Consider the following 27,950-nt stretch of genomic DNA (forward strand, 5'->3'; position numbering starts at 1 on the left):
TTTCCTTTACTAAAAGTTAAATAAATGTACAGGATCGCCCTTAGCTAGCTGCAAGCTGCAGGGGGCGCTGGTTCTTCCCCGGCCCTGTCCTCAGTCCCAGGGTGGGAGTGGTCTGCAAGGCCAGGTGAGGTGTGGCAGCCCCAGGGGGAGGAGGTCATGGGGCCCTGGGTTTACACAGCTGCCTTGCCTCTCCTGGCGGCACTCGGGACCTCAGGCTCCTGGGTGTGGCTGTGAACTGCCTAGACCTTCCCCTCCTCCCTCTGGGCACCTCAGCTCTGGCACGTGTTCAGGCCTTGGTGCCCTCTGAGCTTAGCGGCTTCTCCCCCAAACCAGGGAGGTGCTGCAGGGCCCCACAGGCCAGAAGCGCTGCTGCCCAGAATCCTGAGAGAACCAGACGCAATCGCAAGGCTCCCATGGGGCAGGGATGACTTCCTAACCCTGAGGGGGGCTTTCCCATAGAGGCAAGATGCCAGGCTGGCATTAGAAGGTGTGATACCCAAGGGAAAGAACAGCCAAGAAAACTGGCCATCTTGGAGACCAGGGAGAGGGATGGTCCAGGACAAGAGAAGCTGGAGAGCTGTGCATGCGGTCACTGCTAGCTTGAGCTCTCCCGGCGGTGGGCATCAGAGTAGCCACTTGGGGAAAGCTCACGTGATTGGGGGACAGGGTTGGTACAAATGGACATGTGAGCCTACAGCTGGAAGGGGAGCAGGGTGAGGGGACTGATCGGGACACAGAGGACAGAGTGGGGCCACATTGACCCTGAGCTTCTTGGAGCTCAGTGAGTCACAGCTGCACAGCCTTGTGTCCTGAGAAGTGTGGTTCCCTTGGGAGTTCCAGGGCTCTCCACAGGTATAGGCTGGGGGCACCAGAGTCCAAAGGCTGCTCCCTTCTGTTCCAAGTGACAGATTTGACCCTGAGCATCAGAAACAGTCCCTCCTATGTCTTGCTCTGCTTCCCAGCTCTCCACAGTCCCCTCTTGTGGACAGAATTAGCCCTCTGGGGTCAGGGAACCCTGGAACCCCTTCTGACGCTGACAGCAGAATAGGGACCAAGGCACAATTTTCCAGGGCAGACTGCTGTCCTGTGGCAGTGAAAGTTTCACAGGCGCAGATGTCCCAGTCACCCCCCAAGCAGGCCATGCAGGCTCCAGGCAGGGCCCAGCCCCTGGGAGGCAGTCGCCATGGTTACTGGGAAGATGAAGCCATCTGCGTGGAAATGAAGGTCTCGATGACACTGTGGTTGGATGACAGCAGGTGGCTGTGGCCATTGTTGGAGTCGGAGCTCTGGTACAGCACCAGGCTGCTGGAGGACACTGCAGGGGCAAGTGAGACAGCTGGCTGCCGGCCAAGCCCTTCCTGAACCCACCCCGCCCACCCATTCCCCATCCCAAGGGGCACTTGGCACAGAGGACACAAGGCCTCACCACCTCCCAAACTGCCGTAGATAACTAGACCCCAAAACCAAACCTCTGTGCTTGGGTCTCATCAACCCCCCAGCCAGGCTCTGGGGCCCCCCAGGGAGTGGCCACCTCAGGACATTTTAGTGGAAACATTTGAGAAGCCCTGGTGAGATGGTGTGGTTAGTTGCTAGGCTACAGTACAGTCACTGAGCCAAACATTGAAGTGTTGCAGTGGTGATGTTTTGTAACTGTGGCTAACACCTATAATCCATTGCGTGGAAGTGACGGAAATTTCTCTTGATGACATGAGTGGGTCTCATCTAATCAGTTGAAAGCTTTAGGAGCCAAAGCTGAGGTTTCCTAGAGAAAAAGGAATCCTGCCTCAAGACTGCAGCACGGACTCCTGTCTCTTTTGCCAGCCTGCTGGCCTGCCCTACAGCTTTCCGACTGCCAGCCCCACAGGCATGTGAACCAGTTCCTTAAATATACGTGTACATATGTCATTGACCCTCAAATAGTGCGGGGGGAGCTAGGGCCACCGACCCCCTGCACAGTCATAGATGTGCAACTAACTTTTGACTTCCCAAAAACTGAATTACTGACAGCCTACTGTTGACCCAGAACTGTACCAATAACCTGAACCATCAGCACATATGCTGTAGATATTATATACTGTATTCTTATATATGTATTCTTACAACAAAGTAAACTAGAGAAAAGAAAAAGTTATCAAGAACATCATAAGGAAGAGAAAGGACATTTACCGTCCTGTGCTATATTGAAAAAAACTGGTGTATAAGTGGACCCATGCTTTTCAAACCCCAGGTCGTTCAGGACCCAGCTGTATTCCTATTGGTTCTGTGTCTCACCAGAACCCTGATTGACTCCGATGGCTAAGAGAATAGGCTTTGATTTTGGACCCGGATGCAAATCCTGGCCCTGCCACCTAGGCAGTGTCAGAGGCAAGGCCAAGTCCTTCACCTTCTGAGCGTCTGCTTCTCATTTGTAAAATGGGGATGACGACTCGTGCCCGGTGGATAAAGCATGGAGCCTGGCCCATGGAGCCCTGAGTACCGGTCAGTGCAGCCACGAGGGCTGGATGGGGGAACCTGAGGCCCCCAGAGGGGGAGCAGCCACCCACAGTCACATACTTAGCAAGTGATGACCCATGGCCCCAGAGCCCAGCAGCCTGACTCCCAAGTGCCCACTGTTCATTATTGCAGACGTCGGGCATCGGGGATGGAAGTGAATGGGTCAAGGGGGATGTGACGACCTGGAGAGCCCACACTCTGTCGTTGCTATGTGGGAACACGGAGTCTCCCAATTTTCCAAGAAAAGCCAGAAACCACGATTTCTTTGTGAAAGCTAATTTTTAAAAGTGGGCAACATACTCAAACAGTGCCAAGCCCTGAGCCCAACCAGCACGCCCATGAGCTGCTTCTGGTCCACAGCACGCCCTTAGTACCCTCTACTGTCTGCTCCTTAGTACCCTCTACTGTCTCTTGCGATTACTTAATCTCTTTCCTCAACTGAGTCAGTGTGATAGTCATGTAAGATACGCCCATTTTCCTGTGGTTTCGTACCCCTCTTGGCTCACTTCAGGGGAGCACAGGGTGCCCTCTCCTTTGCTGCACACACCTTCCTCCCCAGCCGAGGGAGCAGGGAAAGGCTGCTCACCGGTGGGGCTGGCACTGAGCCGGTGGGCTGGCTGCAGGTGCTGGATGCCGGCGGGGTCCTGGCTGGGGATGTGGATGGTGGTGGCCTGAGACGCTGGCGTATGCAGCCCGGACTCACTGGAGGCCTCGGTGTCCGAGGCGAAGACCTGGGGGAACACAGCAGCCTCCTGAGCCCCGCAGAGGTGCCCTCTGGGAGGGGCCTGAGCAAGGGGCCAGGAGGGCCTGGGCCTTACCTGCTTGGTGGGTGTGAGGCTGGCCAGGGCGCTCAGGTTGGTGGTGTCGGTGATGAGCATGGTCTGCGGAAGCAGGCCCGTGTGGGTGTACTGGGCCACCTCAGGCTTGTGGCTGTAGAGTGCTGGCCAGGAGGGAGGAGAGAGAGGAGGATAAAGACACAGCACCCTGGGCCACACTGGACCCCTCTGAAGGGGGCCTCAAAGCTGGAAACTCTGGGGGAAGTGGGGCATGGGGCCTGGTAAATGGCCCAATGGAGCAGTGGTTAAGGACTCAAGACAGATTTCCAAAACTGACGGGCTAGACCCTTTCCCCAACTACAAGACCCTGCAGAGACTGGCTTGGTGGAAGGCTGGGGAGGCCCAGAACCCTCAACCCACACCCACCACCCAGGGACGACAAGTGTGAAGGGCAGTGGGAGGCACAGTGCAGCTGTACTAAGTACAGGCCGTGGCGGGGAAGGTTGGTAGCCCCCCTTAGGGGGTCAGCAGAGCAGGGGGGGCAGCATCACTCCACCTCCAGGACACCTCTCCAAAATGTAACCCAGAGTTCCACCTACAGCCCAGCCCCATGACAACGCACACAGACACCAGCAGAAAAGCACTTGAACTGCATATTCTCACATTGACTCAGATGAAACCATACACACCCGAGTATGGGCCCTCAACCAAACCCACACAGAGACACAGGCCCACAGGCCCTTATCCTCAGTTCCAAATTCCAGAAAGTTCTGAAAACCAACAGGTTTTTGTAAAGCTGTCAGTTGAGCTCATCTGGTGGCAAACTCTGACCCGAACCCAACGGGAGGTTCTGTAAGTCTTTGTGAACCCGCTCATGGCTTTCTCCCTTCTGCAAAAGTCACAGGGCTTAGATGACAGGACACTGCCCCGAGGCCTCCCGGGAGTGTGGTGGTATGTATGGTGGACACCCCGGGTATCCTCTCTAAAGTCGGGGAAGTACTGAGTTCTGAGATACACGGGGCCCTGCGCGTTTCAGAGAGAGGATCAGACCTTCCTCCCACGCGTGGGTGTGCACCCACAAACACCGATGGACACCCACAGGCACACCCACTCACAGAAACTCGTGTGCACACACGACCACGCACATTCACACCCCGACACACATTCAGGCCCCCAGACACGCATCTGAGCCCCTGCAGACCGCCTCATCACCAAAACAGACCGAAGCATGTGCCCCCAACACACACACACACACACACATGCGCGCGCTGCTAAGCCACCCTGTCGCCTCATCTGCTCCTAGACACCCTGCCTCTCCCACCCCTTCCCCCAGCGTGGGGCTCGGGGTGCTTACCGTGGGGGCTCTGCAGCTGGGCCATAGTGGCCATGAAGGGGCTCTGGGCCACATGGCTCTGCATGGGGGGCATGAGTGGCTGCTGGTAGGACGGGTGCAGCGGCTGGGAGAACTGGACGGGCTGCAGGGTGGTGAGGCTGCTGCCCATGCTGTTGATGACTGGTACACTCTGTGCCTGAGTGGAGGCCAGGCCTGCAGCGGGAGGAACAGGAGTCAGCCTGGCCTCCTACTGCCTCCATTGCCTTCACTGCCTCCACTGCCTCCACTGGCCCAGCACTGACCCCCGGACACTGTCCCTCCCTCCCAGAGCCAGTGGGGCGGGGGAGGAAGGGGAAAGGTGACCAGGAGACACCTTTGCACTAGGACCTGGCGCTAACTTATATGGTCTTAGCAAGCCACTCCCCCTCTCTGAGCCTCTAATTCATTTTATGGGCAGTGGGTGTGTCCAGTTAGGTTCCCTGGAGACCCAGGGTTCCACAGCAGTGCATAGGCCCTGCGGTTTAACGTTGTCCCCCCTCCCAGTAGCTCCCTATCTGTCAAATATATTCAGCCTCTGTATAATGGTGCTTGCAAAGGAAGTCTTTCCGGGCTTAAGAAAACTAAACAAACAAAAAACACCCAAAAACCTACAAGATTTTGATCTCCTTTTCCGTGCCCGGTTTTCCCATAGACATTTTGCCTTCTGAGACACTATATAATGTCTGTACTGTGTGTGCTGTCTGCCTTCCCACCCGGAGCCATTGAGATTTTGGTCTCCCTTGTGTGTCACTGAGGTGGCATTGTGCCTGGCACAGCGCATGCACTCAGTAAGTCTATGAATGAATGAATGAGTCCCAGTGGCTCCTCTGGCTTCTGGATCCTGTGGGGTCCCTGTGAGCCCTCCCACCCGGGTGCCCCATGCCCACCAACTTACCAATAACCAGGGTGGAGGCACCTGTGTTGGTGAACGTGGGGGCCAGGGAGGCAGGCTCACCAGGCCCAATGGCCATGACCCCAGGAAGTGATGCCATGATGAGATTCTGGGGCTGTTGGTTGAGGCCTGGGGAGGTCTGCTCCAAGCTGTGCAGGGCTGTCAGGGTGCTGACAGGGGGCAGGGGGCCCCCAGTTGCTGAGACCTTAGAGGGGAAACCAAGCTGAGCCTGGGTGAGGCCCCACACTGTCTCCCTGGGGACCACTCCAGAATCTCCCAGCCAAGGGAAGGTGGAAGATGGGTCTGGATGGGTCTTCCTCCCCTGTGGGGTGTGGGGACACTCACCAGCTTGGCATCGGTGCTCAGCAGGCTGTGGCTGGGCTCCAGGCCCGTGGGGGACACTTGATGCAGGGAAGCAGACACTGTCACCAAGGGACCACCGCTGCTTGAGGGCACTTCCGCCCCCTCACTGGTTGCTGGCTGTCCATAGCGCACACCTGGAACGGGAGCCACGGCCAGCATCAGCACCCCACATCCCTGCCCTCCGTGGCCCTCATCGCTCCAAACTGCCCTAGTTAGCTCACTCGCCCCATCTTTCTGTGTGTGGCCAACAAACCTCACTTAAACGTCCCCCTGCCAGGTCCTGGGCTGGCTGCTTCCAACTCCCCGAAGGCAAGACCTGCATCTCACTAGCTCTATGCCCGCTGTGGGCGGGAGCTATGCGTGATAGGCAGGAGGTGTGCAATGAAAGACATTTGGGTCAAAATGAACGGAAACTGATGAACTGAAACTGCGGGGAACGGAGTTTAATAGAAGGAACCGGAATTAGTTCAATGTACTGGAATCTGGTTGAATTGAACCCAAAATGAATTGAAGTAGGTTGAGCATATTGGAGTTGAACCAAACCAGATCAAATCAAATTGGATTGAACTGAACTGAGTTGTACAAAATTAACTTAATTTCCTTGGATTATATTTAGCTGGACAGAGCGGAATGGAAGGGAACTCAGTTGGATTATAGTGAGTTGAATAGAACGGAATTGAATCCAATTGAACTGAAGTGAAAGGAATTGAGTTGAGTTGATCATAAATGAATGACCTGAATGAAAGTGCCCTGAGTCAAGTTCGGCCAGATCGAATGGCATGGCGTGGTCACTGGGGTGGAGAGGAGGGGACCAGATAGAGGATGGAGGAGGGTAACGAGTAGAGGGGGGTGATAAGGAACCAAGTTGAAGTGCGAAGGGGTCTGGGTGGTTTTTGCCGCTGGTGTGGTGCTCCCTAGCTCACCAGCCTGCCATCTGTGCCCTCTACCCACTATTTCATCCCCCCCGCACACAAAGCACTCACCGTGGACCTTACTGGGGGAGAGGGCAGGTGGGGGCAAGCCTGGGGAGCTGTGGGCAGGCAGTGTGGGGCCCGGGCCTGGCCCTGGGGGCGGCCCACTGTATGTGTCCATGGCCAGCTTGTGACGGAAAGCTTCTTCCTTGCGCCGATTGGCAAACCAGTTGTAGACGCGCACCTCCGTGACGAGGTTGGAGCCCAGTCCCTGGGCCTGCGACGGAGACACCCCCCTCTGGATGCACTCCGCCCTGCAGAAATGGCCACTCGTGAGCCTCCAGGCCAGGCTCAGAGGAACCCTCCCCAGGAGCTGGAGATAGGGGAGAGAGTCCCAAGACGTAGGCTTCTCCCTTAGTATTGAGAGCTGGCAGATCTGGGTTCTCATCCCAGTGCTGCTGTGTGACCCTGAGCAAGGGTCTTAACCTCTCTTAGTATCTCCATTCATAAGTGAGCAAAATAGCCATAGGGTCATAATGAGGGTGAATGAAATGAGCAGCCCCTCAAGGACTGCTGGGATGGGTGGGGAGTGGGTGCTAGGAATGGAGCTAGGTTCCAGACACTAAGCGGGATCTGAGTGCTCCTGGGCCAACAGCAAGAGCGCTCAAGGACTGGGGAGCCTCAGAACTCAGAGCCACCCTCCCCCAGCCTCTCCCCCACCCTGCCCCAGCCCTGCCGACCCACCAGACATCCTACCTGTTGCACTCCTCCACCAATGCCTCTCTCTCCTCCTTGCTGGGGTTCTTCTGCCTCTCGTAGGCCTGGAACAGGATCTGCTGGGAGGCCGGGCCCCACTTGAAACGGTTCCTCCGCCCCTTCTTGGTTGGCAGCTCGTCACCTGTGGGCTCTTCAATCAGCCCACCCTGCCCTGCGTGGGTGAACTCTGTAGGCAAACACATAGCCGTAAGCAGGGCGCTGGCCACTCCCACCTGGCCACCTCAATTCCTCCAACCACGCTTCTGATTCTTTCTCATTTCCAAGGTCTTGAGCCAACGGAGCTTACAGCTAGAACGTAGAAATCCAATCCAGTGATAACAAACAGCAGGTGTGCCACCTGTCTCAACCCGTGCCCCAGGCAGACATCGCTAATCAACCCCTGCACAGTTTTCTACTGCGCCCAGATGGAAGCTCATGATCCTTCTCAATACAAGGTCAGGAAAGCATTGGTATTTGTTCAGATTTAACACATTTGCTCTCTTATTTTACAGACGAAGAAGCTGAGCTCAGAGAGGCTGAATTTCTTTCCAGGGCGGCACAGTAGAACAGAAACTTGAACCACATCTCTTGAGTAGATTCAGAGCTATTTTAAACTCCTCGGATCTGGAAATCACACTTAACATGCAAGTGTTAGCCAGGAGAAGGGAGACCCAGCCAGCCCTCGTCAGCTGGTTCCACCTTAATGGAAACGCTTAGATTGTCCCTGAGCAAGGAACCGAGAGACTAGAACAGATAAATGCAAAGCCATCTTTGGGGGAGGGGAGGCAGGGAGAGTGAGTCAGGGAGGGCAGACACTGTGCCTTCACCATCCAAGTGGTTGGGACCCTGAACCAGGAGAAGGACATTAGGGCACAGCTGAGGCACTCTGAACAATAAAGTAAGTACGGACTTAACAATAGTGTGACAGTGCTGGTTTGTTAATCATCCCAAATGTCCCCTACTCGTGTTAATAATAGGGAAAACTGGGACTGGGGTAAACTAGATTCCTCTGTACTACCTGCCCAGAAGGTCTACACTTGTCCTAAATTAAGAGTTTGTTATGTGTGGGGGCCTGGGTGGCTCAGTTGTTAAGCATCTGTCTGCCTTCCGCTCAGGTCATGATCCCGGGGTCCTGGGTTCAAGCCCTGCATCAGGCTCCCTGCTAGGTGGGAAGCCTGCTTCTCCCTCTCCCACTCCCCCTGCCTGTGTTCCCTCTCTTGCTGTGTCTCTATCAAATAAATAAATAAAATCTTTAAAAAAAAAAAGTTTGTTATGTTATTTAAGTTTTACCTGCTAAGAAAGGTAAATTAAAGCCATGCTAGTTTTCTAAAAACACTTAGTGATAGTGCCTTCAAAGTACATCATATACAATTCCAGCCACCTGAGACCCAAAGGATGCCCCTGTTGGGTACAGGTGGCAGGAACACTGGGTCCTAGGGCATCGGTATGTGTTGCTATTTCTTTTTTAAAGATTTTATTTATTATTTGACAGAGATACAGTGAGCGAGAGAGGGAACACAAGCAGGGGGAGTGGGAGAGGAAGAAGCAGGCTTCCCACTGAGCAGAGAGCCCGATGTGGGGCTTGATCCCAGGACTCTGGGATCATGACCTGAGCTGAAAGCAGACGCTTAACAAGTGAGCCACCCAGGTGCCCCTGTGTTGCTATTTCTGCACAAATAAGCAATCAGTGATCATTTTTGTAAGGAAATATTAAAATTTTACCATAGTGGTTGCTCAGTAAATGTTCAGTAACCTAATGTTACCTAACCTAATTAACCTAACTTTTTGGTATTTTCAGTTTAAGATTTTATTCATTTATTTATTTTAGAGAGAGAGGGAGAGAGCATGTGCAAGCAGGGGGAGGGGCATGGGGAAATCCCAAGCAGACTTCTCACTGGGGCTTGATCCCAAGACCCTGAGATCAGGACCTGAGCTGACAACATGAGTCGGACACTTAACCGACTGATCCACCCTGGCACCCCAATTAACTTAATGTTTTAATCAGCCCCTTGATAAAACCAATATCCTAGTTTGGGGGGGCGTTGGGCAGAGGGAGAAAGAAAGGATGTTAAGTAGGTTCCACACCCAGTGCAGAGCCCGACAAGGGGCTCAATCTCGTGACCTCTAGATCATGACCTGGGCCAAAGTCAAGAGTCAGATGCTTAACTGCCTGAACCACCCAGGTGCCCCTACCAATATCATCGTTTTAAAAAATAAGTTATATAAATGATCATCACAGCTTTTAAATTTAAAAAGTTGTGGGGTTTTTTTGTTCAACAAAAATGGTAAATAGTAGATACTCAATAAATACACCTGGCTGGCTCGATCAGTGGAATGTGCGACTCTTGATCTCAGGATTGTGAGTTCGAGCCCCATGTTGGGTATGGAGAGGACTTAAAAATAAAATCTTTTAAAAAGGATAAATAAGGGGCACCAGGGTGGCTCAGTGGGTTAAAGTCTCTGCCTTCTGCTCAGGTCATGATCCCAGAGTCCTGGGATTGAGCCCCATATCGGGCTCTCTACTCAGCAGGGAGCTTCCTCCCTGCTCTGCTTCCTCCTCTCTCTCTGCCTGCCTCTCTGCCTACTTGTGATCTCTGTCTGTCAAATAAATAAATAAAATCTTTTAAAAAAAATTTTTTTAAAGGATAAACAAATAAATAAATATTTAAATGAGGTATAGCTTGCTCTCTCTCTCTTAAGCTCACCTGCTCTTCTATCTTGAGAATGTACTTTTCACTTTAATAAACTTTCCAGCTTGAAAAAACAACTTATCACCTCGTAAAAAATAGATAAATAAGTAAATAAATAAGTGAATATTAAATGAGTGAGCACATCAATACATGAATTTGAGGACTTTAACATTTTAATAAATGTTTAGGAAGCATGGGAGCAAATAGTTGATTTTTTTAATTACCATACATGCAAATTGTCACCATGTCTTCATAAGGAGCTACGGGAATATCTATCAAAGATTTTCAAGTACATACTCCCTGACCCAGAATCCCACTCCTAGGAATTACTTTACAGACAGAGTCTTTACAGACAGAGTCTTGTGTGAGCACATCTTCTTTGAAGTTGGTTATAGCAGCACATTGGAAAAACCCTAAAAGTCTAAAAGTCTTTGGTAGGGAGCCAGTTAAACAAGTAACAGTGTCTCCAAATAACAGTAGCCAGCAGCTCTTCAAAGAGCACAGGGGAAAAAAAAGAAAAATATATATGCATGTATGTATGTATTATATATTATTATATATTATATATTGTGTAGATATGCATAAAATATCTCTGGAAGGATGCATGAGACCAGGAATGTCCATTAGGAGGACACCTAATTTTTATTGTAAACTCTTTATTTTCCCCTATTTTTTTAAACTAATATGTAGTACCTTTTTTAAAAAAACGTGGGTAATTAATAAAAGAAATTTAAAAAAAAAATTTTTTTAGGGACACCTGGGTGGCTCAGTTGGTTAAGCATCTGCCTTCAGCTCAGGTCATGATCCCAGGGTCTTGGGATTGAGTCCCACATCGGCTCTCTGCTCCTTGGGGAGCCTGCTTCTCCCTCTCCCTCTGCCTGCCACTCCCCTTGCTTGTGCGCTCGCTCTCTCTCTCTCTCTCTCTCTCTCTGACAAATAAATAAGTAAAATCTTTAAAAAAATTTTTTTACACATAGGCTCAAAAGTGTGAGTGCACTTGGGATTTTGTGGGGTGTGATGTCTGAGTAAGGAAATGCAGCATTCCCTGAACAACAGTGGGGCCGATCTCCCAGGGATTGCAGGGAAAGATTCCCCGAGCATACACCTTGTCTCTGAGCCTTTACTCGGGCCACTCCTTCTGCCCAAAACACCTTTCCCTGTGTCTCCACGGGCCAACATCCCACTCAGACTTCAAGACTTAGTCTGAAAGTTCTCCTTCTGGTGCGGTCCTTCCTGATGCCCTCGCCTCCCTGTGGAAGAACAGATTACTCTCTGGTCCTCTGTCAGCTTAATATCTTGAAAAACTTTATGTAGTACTATGCCCCCTGGGCCTGGCGTATGGTGATCGCTCCATAAACCCTCGCATTTACTGTTGTTTTGATCGTATTGTGAAACATGTCTGGTTGCATCGTAACGATCTATTCTACACACAGCTCCTAGAAGGCAGGGACCCAATTCATCCATCCTCAGATGCCCGGGACCAGCCTACCCTCTCCCCCAGGGCACCTTGTGCCAAACAAGTCATATGTGCCCATTGAATCCTGCTGACTTCTTCTCAGCTGCCCGGTCCCAGTAACACAGGGGAGAAGCTCCCGGCCCCCACCCCCAAGCGGCAAAGAGTCCCGGGCCCTGCCAGGGAGGACGGGGCTGTGCTCGTTACTTACGCTGGGCCACCTCTCGCTGCTTGCGGACATACCAGGTGTACAAGGCGGCTCGCTTCTGCGTCTTCATGGGGGTGCCCTTGTTCAGGTGCTGGGACAGGTGCGACTGGTTGAGGCCGGTGGTGTCGACCACCTCCCTCTGTGGGATGTTGTGCTGCTGCAGGTAGGACTTGACCATCTTGGCCACGCGCCATGGGTCCTCCCTAGGAGGAGGACAACGACAGAGCCTGCTCAGTATGGGGGTGCAGGGGGTACAGGCAGGGCTGGGGGTTGTCAGCCCTGAGAGTGGGGATTGTGGACGGAAGCAGGTGTGGAGCCCCAGACCTACACTCAGACTCCAGGACAGCAAGGTAAGGGCACTCATGCCGGCTCATAGGGACAGAGTTGGAGATACGAACAGACTCCCGCCAGAAGCTGTACAAGCCAGAGAGGGAAGACCCTCACCTTTGTGCCTCCTTTAAAGATCCTCCCCCCATCCTACCTAGAAATGTTATTTGTGGTTATGTCTTATCCACTGTGAGAGAGCTGTACACACTGTGAGGGCAGGAGCCATCCGATTCTCAGCCCCCAAACTAGGCCTGGCAGAATGTTTGCCCGTGGTGAATGCAGGAGTGAATGAAGGGTGCGTGGGTGGAGGTCAGGTAAATGGGATGGCGGGGGATGAATGAACCGGAGGTAGATGGGTAGGTTATTAGGGGGATGGATGTATGGATGGTTGAAGGAGACCTCCTGGGGAAAAAATGGGTCTGAAAACAAGGAGAGAAACATGACTCTCTCACATTATAGCTAGGGCCACTGAGGCTAAGAGTGCTTGTGTTGTATCTTTTGCCCAAGGTCACAGAGCCAGCCCAGCAGAGTCCCCTCCTGCCTGAAGGGATTCCGTTCTAAGTCAGCCTATCAGGTAAAAATCACAGAAAGTCTTATCTTAAAAAGATGCATTTCGGGGCACCTGGGTGGCTCAGTGGGTTGAGCCTCTGCCTTCGGCTCGGGTTATAATCCCAGGGTTCTGGGATCAAACCTCACATCAGGCTCTCTGCTCACCGGGGAGCCTGCTTGCTCCTCTCTCTCTCTGCCTGCCTCTCTGCCTACTTGTGATCTCTCTCTCTCTGTCAAATAAATAAACAAAATCTTTCAAAACAAAACAAACAACAACAACAACAAAAAAAACCACCTTCTGATAATCTATACCAAAACTTAGACTGTGCCCTGGCCAGTTTCCCTACAGACTGGTGGGGGGCGGGGGCGGGGGGCAGTTCCTGATGAAGGAGTTACAGATTGGTATTCAGAGCCTCCCTGCAAAAAATACATATATTGTGTGTGTTTGAACCCCTGGATCTCACTCTGTGGGCTAAGACTCTCTCACCAAGAGACTCAAGGGACCTGCAACCATCCATGATTCATGTTCCCGTCTGCTGCCCCCGGTGGGGAGTGGGGGTAGGGTGTCTGATTCTCTCCCTCTGCTGTTCCATCACCCTCCTCTCCAGAGCTTGTGTTACAAATACGGAGGCAAAGAAAAACAGCTGAGTGCAGCAGTGCTGGAAATGGGCAAAGCTGGGGTTTGACCCCAGCTCTGTGTGGCTCCAAAGCCTGAGGTCCTCTTCCCTTTGACTGAGCATTTTGCCACTAAGAATTTGAGCTTTCCAACATCTGCACGTGTGATGAGTAGCCCACGTAGGGGGCCGCTCGTTGCTGTGTTGCTTGCCACAGCAAAATAGCGGAAATGAGCTGAGTGTCCGGCAGAAAGGGTGCTGCTTCAAGTGGATGCTCCCATAAACACGCCCTGACTCCCATAAACACGCCCTGAGGAAGCCCTGCTGGCCCCCCCAAGACGGGACAGAGTCTGGCTCTGCTATGCTGTTGCTGTAAAATCTGAAATGGCACAAAGGAGTCCGGCGTGTTTCCTTGGGTCTGCGTGAGATCCCAGAACACAGAAGAGACTAGCGACATCAATTGACTCCAGATGGGAATAGGGTGCTGGGGACAGGGGCAGAGGGACCGTGTCCTCTGCTGCTTTTCTGTGCTTTTCAAATAATGTAATATAATGTTAGACAATAGGCAATACATGCATATAGAACATTTAAAACTCAACTGCGAAAAAAACAGAAAGCAAACAAACCCCCAGTACTCTGAAGCCCACCCCGTACCGCCTTCTCCTCTTCTCTCCGTCCCAAGCGGCCAGCCTCGCCTCGCCTCCTTGACACTACCCTTCTCCGGTAGGAGAGCCCAGAGCCTTTCAGCAGCCCTGCCCTGTGACTCCCTCTTTTTTATCAGCAGTTCCCATACACGTGGGTAGGAAAGGGAGACAGGGAGGGTCGGATCTGAATTGGTCAGCGATCGTACGGCAAAATCCCAGCTGTGTAGAAATGATAGATGTGAGAATCCTTGTTTCTTGAGTATTTCCCATGAACCAGGCATTGTGCTAAGGGCTGGTCATGTAAATCTTACCATAACCCTGCGAGGTAGGGACGACTTGTGTGCCTGTTTCACAGATGAGAAAACTGAGCCTCAGAAAGGCGAGCACTTGTCCAAAGTGACCTAGCTGGGACTCCAGAATCTTTTGCTTTGCCCAGATCCACCCCCCCCCCCAGCTCTCCCTGAGCTCTTCTTCCTCCCTGCATTCAGGGGCTCCTAGGATCCTCTTTCTCCACCCCTCCTCTGCTCCCCGGGTGCAAGTCAGAGCCTGGAGGGAAGGGCAGTACAAAGTCCAGCCTTTGCTTCCAGGCAAACATGTTTATCTGATTCTGGAGCGACTGCGGGATGGCCTCCCCCCTCCCCCTAGCCCCAGGCATCACCATCCTGAGCAACCCTCCCTCCCTCCCCTCCCCCTTCCCCCTAGAGAGAGAATGAGCTCAGTCTCCCTCTCAGCCAGGCCTCCCAGCTCAAACTGAAGACTTACTGTCTCATCACTGTCCGTTTGACACCGTGTGTGTGTGTGTGTGTGTGTGTGTGTGTCTCCCCTACTTTTTCTCTGCCTGGCTCTCTCCTTCTCTGTCTCTCCTGTCTGTGTGTATATCTCTGCTGTTCGCTCTGTCCCTTCCTCCCACCCACTCCCCACCACACACACTCACTCAGTCAGTCACCCTCAGTCTCCAGACACCTGACTTTCCAGGACAGTTGCCCCAACCCAGAACTAACAGGCCACGTCTCCAGGTAGCCCTGCTTTCCCTCTAATGGGTCTAAGAGTCTAGCCAACCTGGCTTCCCATCCCAGCATGGCGCCCTAGCATGTCCTGCATGTGTGCCCCGCACACTCACGGTTCCCGTGGGAGGACCGACTGAGTTTCAGATAGGAGTGAACCACATAGAGCAGGGCCTGGGACATAGTAAGTGCTCAGTAAAAAAAAAAACAATTTGTCACCACCATCACCATCACGGATGATGTGGCCATGGGACCCCCAGCCCTGCCGCAGAGGGAAGAGGGCCCAGAAGAGGTAAAGATTGGCCCACATCTCTTCTTCCCACCTCCTACGGGTTCTGGGAGGGGTCAGGCAGAGTTTCAAGACTCTGGGCCTTTGGCTTGCTGGCCCCTGGGGTTTCAGAGGGTCCAAGGCTATGGAGCTCGGAGACCAGCCAGAAGGGCCACACGTCTGGAGGGACAGTGGACTTCTCCGTGCTTGGAGGGGGTGGTGCAGAGAAGCTTCCCATCTCGGGTTGAATTGGAGCTCTGCCACTCACTATCCATGCAGTTAGGACCTTGGCAAATTGCTTCACCTCTGTGTGCCTCAGTTTCCCCAACTGTGATACAGGGCTAAAAAAGTTCATAGGTTGCCAGGAGAAGAGAAGTTTAGCGCATTTGTAAGCAGTTCCATGAGCTCTAGAGCACCGTGTGGAAGGGAGTGGATGTGAGGTTAACAGGGAGAATGACTCCGGAGGATAAAAAGGGGAATAAACCTATCAAGGATTTATCCTTGCAGGCAGCCTCAAGGATGCTGCAGAGCGTGGGACTAGGAGGACCCGGGTCCAAGTCCCCGCCTTACCACTTTGTAAATTACCTTGGGCAAGTCACTTTGCCTCTCTAAGCCTTAGTTTGCTTATCTGCAAAATGGGACTATTGCTCATAGCAACAGTTTACCGCACTTACATGCTATTTAACCCTGTGGGTGTTATATCGTCTCTGCCTTGCAGATGAAACAAGGGCTCAAAGATGTGAAATCAGGTGCTGAAATTAGGGTGGGGCTGAGTTGGGATTTGAACCCATGGAGGTTGGCCTCAGTCACGGATGTTAGACTGTCCCACCTTGCCCATTGTCTTCCTGGGTCTGGATGCCCTGGTGCTACCTGTTGGAGAGGATCAGAGTCCCTCAGGTTGAAGTTTGAGCTGCTCAGGGGCAGGGAAGACCCAGGAGGACACCAAGGAAGGAGCCCTTGGTACAGGATGCTCCCTTGGCCATAAGAGCAGATGTCCCTAGGGCTTCAGGGAATCCTAGCCACTGATTAATTCATGCTGTGTTTTAGCCACTGGTCTGGATATCAGGGGTAAGAGTGGTGAACAAGGACACACTGGCCTTCCCTTTGAAAAACTGATGTCATGGCAGGAGACAGAAAACAGGCAAAAACAGATCATCTTAAGTACCGTTAAGGGACAAGAGAAAGTAACAGAAGATAGTGGAAGAGGGAGTGTAGTGGGAACTACATTTACATGGCGGTAGTGAGGGAGGGAGCAAAAGGAGGAGAGGGAATCGGTCATGGGACGATCTAGAAAGAAGTATCCAGGCAGAAGGAGTAGCACACGCAAAGGCCCTATGGTGGGAATCAGCAAATTCCATGTAACTAGAAGAAAGTGAATAAGGGGCAGAGTGCCTGCAAGAAGAGATCAGGGAATCAGGGCAGGGAATTTGAGTTTTAGTCATTGGCCAGCTAGGGAAACTAAGGCAGGACAAGAGACTTGCCCAAGGTCACACACTGAATGAAGGGTGGAAGTCTGAGGGAAGAGCTCGGTTCCTGCTGTGACCTCAGGCATGAAGCACCCCAGTGGGGAGGCCCCCAGGACCCACCCAGCCTCTTCCCACTGTCTTCTCCAAAGAAATGGCGTCCACGGGAAACCCTGCCCCTGAACCATCCTTTCCAGCCTTAACCTCTCCAACCCAGGGCTGTCCAGGCCTTCATCAGGGGTGCCCACCCCCGACTCCCTCCTGTGCCCAGAGGGTAGAGCCCCGTTTTTTTTTCCCCCTCGGGGCGTTTTCAGATCCCTTTTGTTACCTGAACAATAAGTAACCCAGGTAGTTAGTTATAAACTCCGCAGGAACAAGGAGCTGGTTGATAATTTATAGCAACATCTCAAATTTAAATGGAAAGTAAATAGCATGCTGTTAGCATTAAAGAAAACCCAATCCGGGCAGGCAGAAAGCACTCTAGCCTTACTGCAGCTTGGGGTGCCTCACTCTCTCCCCTGCCCCTTCTCCCAGCTGGGAGGGAGCCCCTCTGCCCTCCGGGCTCTCCTGCTCCCCTGGGCTTCTCCAGGCCTCTCCATCTCCCCCCATGCCCCTCTCTCTCTCTCTCCCTCCGTGGATCCTTGCTCTCCCTCAGCTTCCAGGTCTCTGCTGGTCCCCAGGGAGCACTTTGACCTCTGCTCCCCCCTCAGGTGCTGTGGATGAAGCCTCACCCCCAACCCACCATTCCACCAAAGGGGCTGCTGATCCAGAGGCCCCACCCAGCCAGGTAAGAAAGGCCCTTGGTACCCCCTGCCCCTACTCCCACCGGAAAGCCCCCAGTCCCATTTGGGACCCGGAGCAGGTCTGGCGCAGCCCCACCCTGTCCTGGTCGCCCTGGCTCTGGGTCTGGCAAGACCTGACTCTGCCCCTCCCCTGCAGCCCAGTAGGGCCCTTTGCCCTCTTCTTCCTGCCAAGTCAGGGGGGCCCTGGCTGCTCTCCTGCCCCCTGCCCAGGCCCTCACAAGTCTGGGCAGACCCTGAGGCCTCCCCCCACCCCAAGCTGGGATCAGGACCTTGGACAGAAAAGAGATAGTCCGGTAGAGAGCCTCTTTGGGGCTCTTCCTCCCACTGCCCAGTCATGGCAATTGAGAGACCAAACAGAGTGGCTGTGGAGTCCCAGCTGGGTGGCCTTAGTCAAGCTACCTCCCCTCTTTGGGCCTCAGTTTCCTCATCTGCGAGGCAGTTATCCCCAGCTTCTTTCCAGCATTCATCTTGACATTCTCCGACCATTTGCATGTGAAACCCCAGCACAGGGTCGGACTGTTAGAATTCCAGTTTAGGAGCCTTTGGGGAGGGCGGTCTCTGCAACCCCTAGACCCCTACCCCTCCCACTCCTGCTGGGTAAGAGGTTGGTTGGCCCAGGCCTCCCCAGGTCACCATCTTTACAAGTTAATGATCACAGGCCTTATCAGAGCCTTTTACCGTTTATAAATTTATAAAACAAAAGAGAAATAATAAAGCTCGTGGGTAATTAGTAACCAGGTCAGCTTTGCTGAGGAGAGGGGAGGCAGCGGGCTCAGACCCACCCAGTTCTCCGGGAGGGGAGTTGGGGAGCCAGCCAGTGGATGGGGGTGCACAATGGGGAGACCTCACTGGCACACACCACTGGGGGGGGGGGGCTGAGGCTGTGTAGGAAAGGGGAACAGGTCCTGCCCTGAGGTTCCATCTCCCTCAGGTAAGATCTGGGCTTTCCTGGCTTAATGCTTGGGTCCCTGGGTGGCAGAGGGAGCCCCTAAAACCCCAGCCTCGGCCCTCTTTCTCACTAACCATGCTTCCTGGCCCCGGAGCCTGCAATCTGAGTGCTTAGCGGGGAGGTTAGGGTTTGGGGAGTGGAAAGGGCCATGGTGGCTAACAATTCCCACCCACCCTCTAGTTCTCCAGTTCTCTAGGCACGTAAATTCTAGACGTGCCTGCTTTTCCCCGATCTCAAAGCTCCCCTGGGGAATGCCCTTACTTCCCCAGCCCTGGGCTGAAAGCCTTGGCTCGTGGGGCCTTGGGACTTCGCAGAGGGCCAGGCTGGAGGGCTGAGATGCTCCGGGATGGGAGCAGGGATTCCCCTGAGCTCTCGTGAGCCCCATCCCCAACAGCCAGGCTAAAACCTGCAGCTTGGGGAACTCTGGGCTCAGAAGAAAGGCTAGTCAGGAGCTGGGGCGGGGGTGGGGGTCCTCCCTGGGCTCCTTGGATGCTGGGACAGGGGAGGGGTCCTTACTGCAGCAAGGTCTCCACCACGGCTTTCTGGTGGGCTGCTTCCTCAGGGCTGAGGTTCTCCAGCTCTTTGAGGATGGGCGGCGTGAAGTCTTCCCCATCGTCGTCCGTCTCGTCCTCGGAGCCCCTCGCTTCCCCCAGCCCATTGGGCAGCTCAGCCAGTTCCCCCCGACTGCCGCCGCAGGATTCCCCCTTGTCCAGGGAGCCATCTCCAGCCAGCAGGCAGGGCCCCGGCTCACCCAACGCCTGGATCAGGGCCTCCTTGCTCAGGCCGGACTCGAGCAAGGCCCCCAGGAGCTCCGTCTGCAGCTGGCTCAGTTTAGAAACCATGGCTCTGCCACCACTGGGGCCACGAGGCCTAGGGCCACCAAACCGGCAGCCTTCCCCACTGAGTGGGCCGTCTCCTTGCTGGCCGACCAGCAGGCAGGCACAAACCAGGCTCCTTTCACCTACTGCCCCCCCAAACCCCACAAACCAAGCCCTGTGGGCACCCCCAACCCCCAACCCCGGCCCCAGCGGCCAGTGAATCAGGGCCCCTGCCCGCTCTGTTTACATTGGAGCTGGGGAAATTCTCCAAGGTTCATATTTATCCGTGTGCTTAGCAAAGGGACTGAACTTTGGACTTCAGCCCTGCAAAGTGCGGGCCTCATGGCAGTGCAGAGGGACGGGGAGCCGAGGCCTTCAACGGGAGTGGGCAGAGGGGAGGGTGGGGGAGGCAGGAGGTGGGGGAGAGGGCAGCCAGAATGGAAGGAGCTGGGGGGGCCACGGAGGACTTTAAGTGAACAGCTTTGGGTCCTGCCCCTGAGGACTTTGTAGGGGGCTCAGGCTGAGACAGGACAGCGAAAAGAGCAGGTTTCCCTTGGGAACTAAAGCCGGAAAGGGTCCTAGGCAGATGGGCCAGCTCTCCTCAAGGTCAGGGCTAGGTCACAACCATTTTGGGTGTGGGATTCACCTCCAGGCCTCCCCGTAAGAAAGACATGTTGACTTAAGTCTATGCTCATCTATAAAATACGACATTGCCTCATTGTATCCCCCTAAGAGCTGTGAGTAGGTACAGGGATTATCCCCATTTTACAGACCAGAAAACCAAAGGCTCTGAGAGGTGAAAGAACTTGCCCAAAGCCTCAGAGCTAGCAAGGGACCAAACTTGGAAGGTGGGAACAAGGCAAGGCCGGGCAGGCACTTGACTCGTGTACATTTTAAGGGGGGCATCAGTAAACAGTAATTAATGGAGTGCCTGGGTATCTGCCTTCAGCTCAGGTCATGATCCACGATTCTGAGATCACGCCCCACACTGGGCTCTCTGGCCACCGGGAAGCCTGCTTCCCCCTCTCTCTCTGCCTACTTGTGATCTCTCTCTCTGTCAAATAAAATCTTAAAAAAAAAAAAAAAAGAGCTCAGTAATTGAGAAAAACTGTATTTTTATACAATATAGTAAAAAACAAAATTAATGCAAACCTCAAAAAAGAATTAAAAACATACCCACACAAGAGCCTGCATGTGAATGTTCATAGCGGCATTACTCATGATAACCAAAGTGGGGAGAAAACATAAATATCTATCAATGGACAGTTGTGTGAGTAAGATATAGTGAATCCATGGTGTGTTATGGTATGTTATGGTACGTTATGGTATGTTATTTGGCCATAAAAAGGAAGGAAAGGCAGATACTCGCTACAGCATAAGTGGTCCTTGAAAGTATTGTGTGCAGTGAAAGAAGCGGTTGCAAAAGGCCGTCTATGATTCCACTTCTAGGAAATGTCCAGAAGCGGCAAATCTATACAAAGTCCATGACTGGTTGGAGGTGGGGTGGGGCATTGTTGGGGAGGGGGAAGGACTGCTTCATGGGTATCAGGATTTCTGTCGGGATGATGAAAACATTCTAGAATTGACTAGGTGATGTCTCACAACTCTGAGAATAACTAAAAACCGATGAATTGAGCACTTTACAGGGTGGATTTTATGATACAAGAGCCAGTAGAATATGATTTTTAAATTCAGGCAAAAATATCTGGTAGGGACGCCTGGGTAGGCATCTGCCTTCTACTCTGGTCTTAGTTCCCGGGTCCTGGGATCGAGTCCCTTATCCAGCTCCTTGCTCAGTAGGAAGCCTGCTTCTCCCTCTGCTTGCAGCTCTCCCTGCTTGTGCCCTCCCTTCCTCTCTCTGGCAAATAAATAATTCTTTTTTTTTTTTTAAGGCTCTGATGGGGGTGCCTGGGTGGCTCAGTGGGTTAAAGCCTCTGCCTTCGGCTCAGGTCGTGATCCCAGGGTCCTGGGATCGGGCTCTGTGCTCAGCAGGGAGCCTGCTTCCCTTCCTTTCTCTCTGCCTACTTGTGATCTCTGTCAAATAAAATCTTAAGTCTCTGATGAACAAAATACTAAAATTTTATTTTATTTTTTTAAGTAAGCTCTATGCCTAACATGGGGCTTGAACCCCTGACTCCCTATGATCGAGAGTTCCATGCTCCATCAACTGAGCCAGCCAAGTGCCCCTAAAATACAATTTTTTTTTTTACATAGCTTTGGCTTTATTGAGGTATAACTGACCAATAAAATTGCAATATATTTGAAGTATACAATGTGATAATTTGATATATGCATACAGTCCCAGTAATTTTAGGAGCAATTGACTTTTTTTTCATTAACATAAAATGTAGTAATTGTTTCAGGGGTACAGGTCTGTGAATCATCAGTCTTACACAATTCACAGCACTCAGCATAGCACATACCCTCCCCAGTGTCCATCACCCAGCCATCCCTTCTCTCCCCTCCACTCCCCAGCAACCCTCAGTCTATTTTCTGAGATTGAGTCTCTTCTCCTATGGTTTGTCTCCCTCTCTTGTCCTCATGTTTCGTTTTTCCCTCCCTTCCCCATGATCCTCTGTTTTGTTCTTCAGATTCCACATATGAGTGAGATCATACGACAATTGTCTTTTCTCTTACTGACTTTGCTTAGTATAATTCTAGTTCCATCCATGCACACCCACTGCAAACGGCAGGATTTCATAAAATACCACAATTTTAAAATAAGGACAGGCTACAACCCCCTCTTGCCTTGCCCCTAATCCCAGCCCTGTGCAAGAACGCCACACACACACACACACACACACACACACACACACACACCCCTCTTCCCTGTTCCAGTCAGATCCTTGACAAAATTCCTGAAATTTGTCCCCTGGGGTGGCCCTCAGTGCCCAGGAGGAGTGCCGCCATTTCCGGGAGTAAGCAGGGTGGTGGTGAGGGGGTGCACCTCAGGGCTCTGCAGAACTCGGGTCATGACTTGGCAGCAGAAGAGGAAAATGTGCCCTTGGCCAGAAAACACTCCTTGGGGAGCCAGGCCAGCACAGACCAAGGGGCGCTGCTTAACTGCAAGCAACTGCTTTCCCTGTCTGTTAATCTGATGCCCCCATTACCTGGGGCTCCAGTCCTGCTTTCCCTGGATTATGCCTTTATTGTTCCACTCCCCTTCTTGCTTTATTTTTTTTTTTTTTTAGATTGATTGATTTTAGAGATGAGGGTGCCGAGGGAGAGAAACTGAAGCTGACTTCCCACTGAGCGCAGAGCCGCACGTGGGGCTTGCTGGATCTCACGACCCAGAGATATGATCTGAGCCAAAACTGAGACTCCGAGAGTCCGTTGTTCAACCGACTGAGGCACCCAGGTGCCCCTTCCTTCCACCTTCTAACACGGTCCACAGTATGTGGCTACTGAGTACTTAAAATGTGGCTAATGCCTCTGGGTGAAACCATATTTTGGGTGTATTGGGAGAGAGCGAATGTTTTTAAAACACAATCTAAAATTTTCTAAATGAAAAATTAGAAAAATTCATCTCCCCAGTTTCTTTTTACTTTTGTAACGGTACTGCTGGGAAATTGTAAATTATATTATGTGGCTCCTCTATTTCTGTCTGACCTAGGCTCTGTAATTGACTTCTGTGTTGTGTGCGTTACTTAGGGTCAGTCTCCCTCTGCTACAGTGTATTAAGCCCCCTGAGGGCAGGGCTTTTTCCTCCGTCTTATTCACTGCTGTATTCCCAGGGGTTAGAATATTGCCTCGTATATACATAGGGGGTGGCCAATAATTATTTGTTGACAAGGAATAGACAGCTAAATTTCACTGTAAACAGACCATGCATATTGAGCCATTTATAAGCGTTAGGGATGTATTAAATTCTCAGAACAACTCCACCTAGTAGGTCCTGCTGTTCCATCTGCGGGGAGTGGGGAGGTGGGAACAGAGGCTCCAAGGGGTTAAATGACTTGCCCAGAGTCCCCGAGAGCCAATAGTCTGCCTCTCTCCCCCAGTGCTTTTCCTCCGATGCAAGTTGCTCTGAGGAGCAGGCAGCTCACTGGCGGTCCCTTCACGGTCTCACTGGTCTCTTACCTGCTATCTATCCCCTACAGGAGGCTGCCCGCTGCCCAGAGGGGTCCGCGGTGACTCTTCACCTAGAAAAGGGAACCCGAGGGAGGGGAAAAGGGAGGGGCCTGGATTCTTCCGCTGCCTGCGTTTGAAATCTAACTGCTGAGCCCGCCCGCAGCCGGGTGGCTAAGCCTGGGACTCCAGACTGAAGGTGCATTTGCCTGAGGGTTAGAAGTACAGCCTAATGGGAGCTTCTGCTCCCACTACGCTCAGAGGCTGCTGTCCTAGGTCCCCTGAGTAGGGGACCTCCTTAGGATATGAATAAGAAGGGACACATCAAGAACGTGACCTACTTCTCCGCAAGCAGAAGAGGCTGCGCTTCCCCCAGTCAGGAGACAAATCTAAACAGGAGTCGTTTGCCTTCTAGAGAATGACACAGACCTAGTTTGAATGTCAAGGTCCCCATACACAACCCCCAGCCCCTTCCCTGGCGGGCCTCAGGCACGTGAGCTAGTCTTTCTTGACTCATCTATAAAACAGAGGTAGGGTTGCTTAAGACAACTTTTTGTAACAAGCATGATGCAGATCCCAGACTTACTTGGTCCAAGGCACCCAGTGTCTCTAAAGCACCTTGTGCTCCCACCTGCACAACAAACAGTTCCCCCAATAAAACCTAACAGGTTTAGTGGGTATTTAGATCAAAACAACTCTTAAATATTTATGTCCTAACAGCTTAGAGGCCACTTGAAAAAATACACATAAATGGAAAGAAAAAAGTATTTTAGTTCCTTCTTGAATAATCGTAACTACATAATAATGGAATGAGAGCTTGCTGGACTCTACACAGATCAACCCTTGGGATTAGATTGGGCATTACCACCCTCATTTCCTGTTCCACAATAATTTTCGTATGATAAAGGGCTTTTTATCAGAACTGCCATAAACCACAAAATCCTCCAAAGGAACGAAGCTCCAACATCCAAACTGCGAACTACCTTGAGCTAGCAGTTTCGCTCGTTGTCCGGCAGGTGTCGCTGTGGACCGCTCAAAAAATCCTCCGCAGCCCGAATCCTCGCGCAATGGGGACGGTAGATAATTCAGTACGTGGTGGCTGTGAGCTTTATTGCTATTCTCTCCTGGGCGAGCAGCGATTTGCAAAGGCAGAGTTCAGGTAAGGCATAGGCTTCCCCGTTGGCCATCGGAGACAGCACAGGAGGGAGCCCAACAGCCAGTCTCAGAGTTCGCTCTCTAGGAATTCAGCTACTACCCCCATCCCAACTCTGGGCCCACCTGTATTTCAAACTCGGACCATTCTTCCTCCCAGCTCCACTCCCCTTTCATTTATGTGGCTGGTATATGCGTTGTTCATCCGTTTTCTCATTTAACTCCTCAACAGCCTCACGTTGAGTACTCAGGTACTTTTTTTAAGATTTTATTTATTCGGCAGAGAGAGCACAAGTGGAGGGAATGGTGGAGGGAGAAGAAGAAGCAGGCTCCCCACTGAGCCAGGAACCCATGCAGAACTCTGAACTCATTCCCAGGACTCTGATACTACGACCTGGGCCGAAGGTAGAGGCATAACGGACAGAGCTACCCAGGCACCCTGAGGTAGGTACTTTTATCCCATTTTACAGCTGAGAAAACTGAGGCTGTAAGAGGATATATAAGCAGCCCAGCTGGTGCATAGCAAAGCTAGGATTTGAACCCAAATTCCTCTGATGGCAGAATCAAAGCCCTGAGCATTATTCCATGCTTCCTCTTTTTTTTTTTTTTTTTTTTTTTTTGAGGCAGTTGGCTCTCTCTAAATACTTGTTACTATCACTTTGATGGTGGTTCTTCTGGGTAATTCTGCCTATCAGCCTTATCACTTTTGAGCTGGTTTTGTAGATTAAGAGACTACAATGCCCAGGAACAACAACAAAAAACAGGTCAGGAGCATAGACTTCGGCGGTGACTGCCTGAGTTTGAGCCTGGCTCAACCACTTACCAGCTGTGTGACCTTGGGCAACTTGCTTAACATCTCTGTGCCTCGGTTTCCTCTTCGCTGGAATGGGCCTGAAAATACCATCTGCCCCATGATTTGTTAGGGGGATTGATGAGGTAACAACACACACGCACTGTACCTGGCATACTGTAAGCACAGCCCAGCACTGAATGATTGTCATTACGTGGTTATTAACATGAGTGCCCCACTCCCCTTGGCCAAGCTGAGTTCTCTCCTTTTGCAAAAGTTCCTCCCATAAGAGTCCCTGCCACCCATCCCATTTGACTCATAGGCCCTAATTCTGGCATTCAAGGCCATCAGGACCTCAGGCCCACCCCCTTCCCAGCCCCACTGTGAGCCATCTCCAGAGCACACCTGGAACTCCCTCACACCCATGCTTTTGCACAAGTTCTTTTCTCTACCTGGACACTTCCACTTGTTCGCCTGTGCCGAAGATCCTCCATGGTCTCCTCCTGACCCCAACTGTTGTCTGCAGCCACGGGAGCCTTCACCTGCCTCCCCGGAGCAGGACCAGAAGCAGCAGGAAGCCCCAGACTGAGGGTTAGAAACACAGGTTCGTGTCTCCACACTCAGAGGGTTTGGGTGAATTCGTGGATCCTGAGTGAGGCCCAAATACGCAAGCTCTTTCCATCAAAGGGCAAAGAACTCTGGTGTTCTCTGTATAAGAGTGTTTGGGAAAGATGTGGAAGGACACGCCCTAAGCTATCAACCTCAGTTACCTGGGCTGGAAAGGTGTCCTCAAACAAAAAAACCAACAGTAGGGTTAGGGAAAGAAAAGAAAACCCCCAAAAAAAAAAAAAATCGTAGCTATGTGAGGTGATGGATGTTAGCTAAAATTATTGTGGTGATCATTCTGCAATATGTACATATACTAAATCATTATATTGTATGCCTTAAACGAGTACAGTGTTTCATGTCAGTTACAGCTCTACAGAACTGGGGGTGGGAAGTAGATTGTAGGGACAGTTGCACAACTTTGTTGCAGTATCTTAAAACCATTAAATTGATACTTTAAATGGATGAGTATATGAAAATATTATATGGTATGGTATGTGAAAATATTTCAGGAAAGCTTTTAATAATTAAAAAAAAAAAAAGAAAAGAAGGAGGGAGGGAGGGAGGGAGAGGGTCGAAAGGAAGAGGGAGACGCCTGACTGACTCAGTCGGTTAAGTTTCTGCCTTTGGCTCAGGTCATGATGTCAGGGTCCTGGGATCTGGTCCTGTTTGGGTCTCCTTGCTCAGCGGGAGCCGCCTTCTCCCTCTCACTCTGCCATTCCCCGTACTTGTGGTCTCTCACTTCTGCTCTCTTTCTCTCTCTCAAATTAATAAAATTGTTATTACTAAATTGTTTTTATTTGAGAGAGCATGAGAGGAGAGAGCATCAGAGGGGAGAGAGTCAGAGGGAGAAGCAGACTCCCTGCTGAGCAGAGAGCCCCCATGCAGGGCTGGATCCTGGGGATCCTGGGGACTTCGGGATCATGACCTGAGCCACCCAAGTGCCCCAATAAATGAAACCTTTTTAAAAAAAATTAAAAAGAAAAGGAGTCTCTGAAAGACACTGCGTGTATAATGAAGTGACTTGGTGTCTGTAGGTATGTCGGGATAAACCACAGTGAGCCAGATGGAAAGATGGTCTCCAAAGAGATATCCGCAGTTACCGTGAAATAGTGGAATTTCAGGTAATTTTTACTTTCATGCTTATTCTTTTCTATAAGATTGGAATAGTTTAACTTGAATACTTAATTTTTATGTCAAAATGACTTTTTTTTTTTAAAGTAATCTCTACGTCTAACGTGGGGCTCGAACTCAGGACACCCCAGATCAAGAGCCACATGCTCTACTGACTAAGCCGGCCAGGCACCCTAAGATAAAATTATTTTTATTTGAGTGGTAACTCCTCCCTGCCCCCCTCCCCAAGAGCCAGGCTCCCCAGGCTATGCTAGCACCTACTATCTGTTCCCCATCTCAAGTGTTCATCTCTGGACCCCCACCTGGTGGCAGAACCCACGATATGTCTATTCCTGGGCGCATGGAGTTAGTAAATGCTGATCCTATGCTCCTGGAGTCTGTACACAGCACACGCCCAGGAAATACTTGTAGGATGGAGCCCAGTCCACGCTTTCTGAACCTGTTTCTTACAATTTTCTTGTTGTCAGTAAAACTAGACTGTAAACTCCGTGAGAGCAGGAGGACCCTGCCTTCTTTTTATTCTCCTTACCCCTGCCCAGTTCTGATACAGGCGCATAGTGACCCTCAAGGGTAGAACAAAGACAAGTCAGAAAAGTACCCATGGAAGAGAGGGACCAGCCCCCGGCGCGCCTTCCTCTGCTTTGATGTCATCCTCTTCCTGGACAGCAGAGGGCGCTCTATTTCCACGCCAAAAAAAAAAAAAAATTTCCACCTCTGCCTCATCCTAGGAACTCACAGCACTGAAAAACTTTGGGATTCCAAGGCCCCGCCCCCATTGTTCCGGAATCAGACTGGCAGAAATTGACAGAGAATCTCTTCTTTGAACAAGACCTTGAGCAGTTTTCTC

At 51.6% G+C, this 27,950-nt stretch overlaps 1 protein-coding gene and 1 long non-coding RNA gene across 6 annotated transcripts; one reads left to right on the plus strand and one right to left on the minus strand.

Annotated features, from left to right (window-relative positions):
* Positions 1-379: 379 nt before the first annotated feature.
* On the minus strand, positions 380-19,647 carry HNF1A (HNF1 homeobox A). Of its 5 annotated transcripts, none has more exons than XM_032876118.1 (10): positions 19,052-19,646; positions 11,918-12,117; positions 7,564-7,750; positions 6,882-7,121; positions 5,879-6,038; positions 5,537-5,738; positions 4,624-4,815; positions 3,312-3,433; positions 3,080-3,224; positions 1,188-1,315 (listed from the first exon to the last, which is right to left on the minus strand). In XM_032876118.1, exons 1-10 carry the CDS (start codon positions 19,375-19,377, stop codon positions 1,188-1,190), a joined length of 1,902 nt encoding a protein of 633 aa, XP_032732009.1. In that variant the 5' UTR covers positions 19,378-19,646. The 5 variants fall into 5 exon arrangements, with proteins under 5 accessions (XP_032732006.1, XP_032732009.1, XP_032732010.1 ...); XM_032876119.1 differs by having other exon boundaries at positions 5,879-6,030; positions 6,880-7,121; positions 19,052-19,377; XM_032876115.1 differs by having other exon boundaries at positions 380-1,315; positions 3,080-3,433; positions 19,052-19,377.
* Positions 17,210-27,808, plus strand: LOC116878525. The gene is made up of 6 exons (XR_004384851.1): positions 17,210-17,570; positions 24,342-24,580; positions 24,857-25,017; positions 25,686-25,967; positions 27,007-27,093; positions 27,643-27,808. It is a non-coding gene; the product is annotated as an uncharacterized LOC116878525 (long non-coding RNA).
* The last annotated feature ends 142 nt before the right edge of the window (positions 27,809-27,950 follow it).

This window comes from Lontra canadensis, unplaced genomic scaffold, assembly GCF_010015895.1.
Source record: "Lontra canadensis isolate GAN:19392208 unplaced genomic scaffold, GSC_riverotter_1.0 scaffold58, whole genome shotgun sequence".
Classification (NCBI taxonomy): Eukaryota; Metazoa; Chordata; class Mammalia; order Carnivora; family Mustelidae; genus Lontra; species Lontra canadensis.

Bases quoted from the DNA above. Each gene is read 5' to 3' on its own strand.
- HNF1A (XM_032876115.1), bottom strand. From the start codon at position 19,377: ATGGTTTCTAAACTGAGCCAGCTGCAGACGGAGCTCCTGGGGGCCTTG. The intron at 7,122-7,563 runs GTAGGATGTCTG...CCATTTCTGCAG, and splicing joins TTGGTGGAGGAGTGCAACAG to GGCGGAGTGCATCCAGAGGG. The intron at 4,816-5,536 runs GTAAGTTGGTGG...CTCCCGCTGCAG, and splicing joins TGCCTCCACCCTGGTTATTG to GCCTGGCCTCCACTCAGGCA.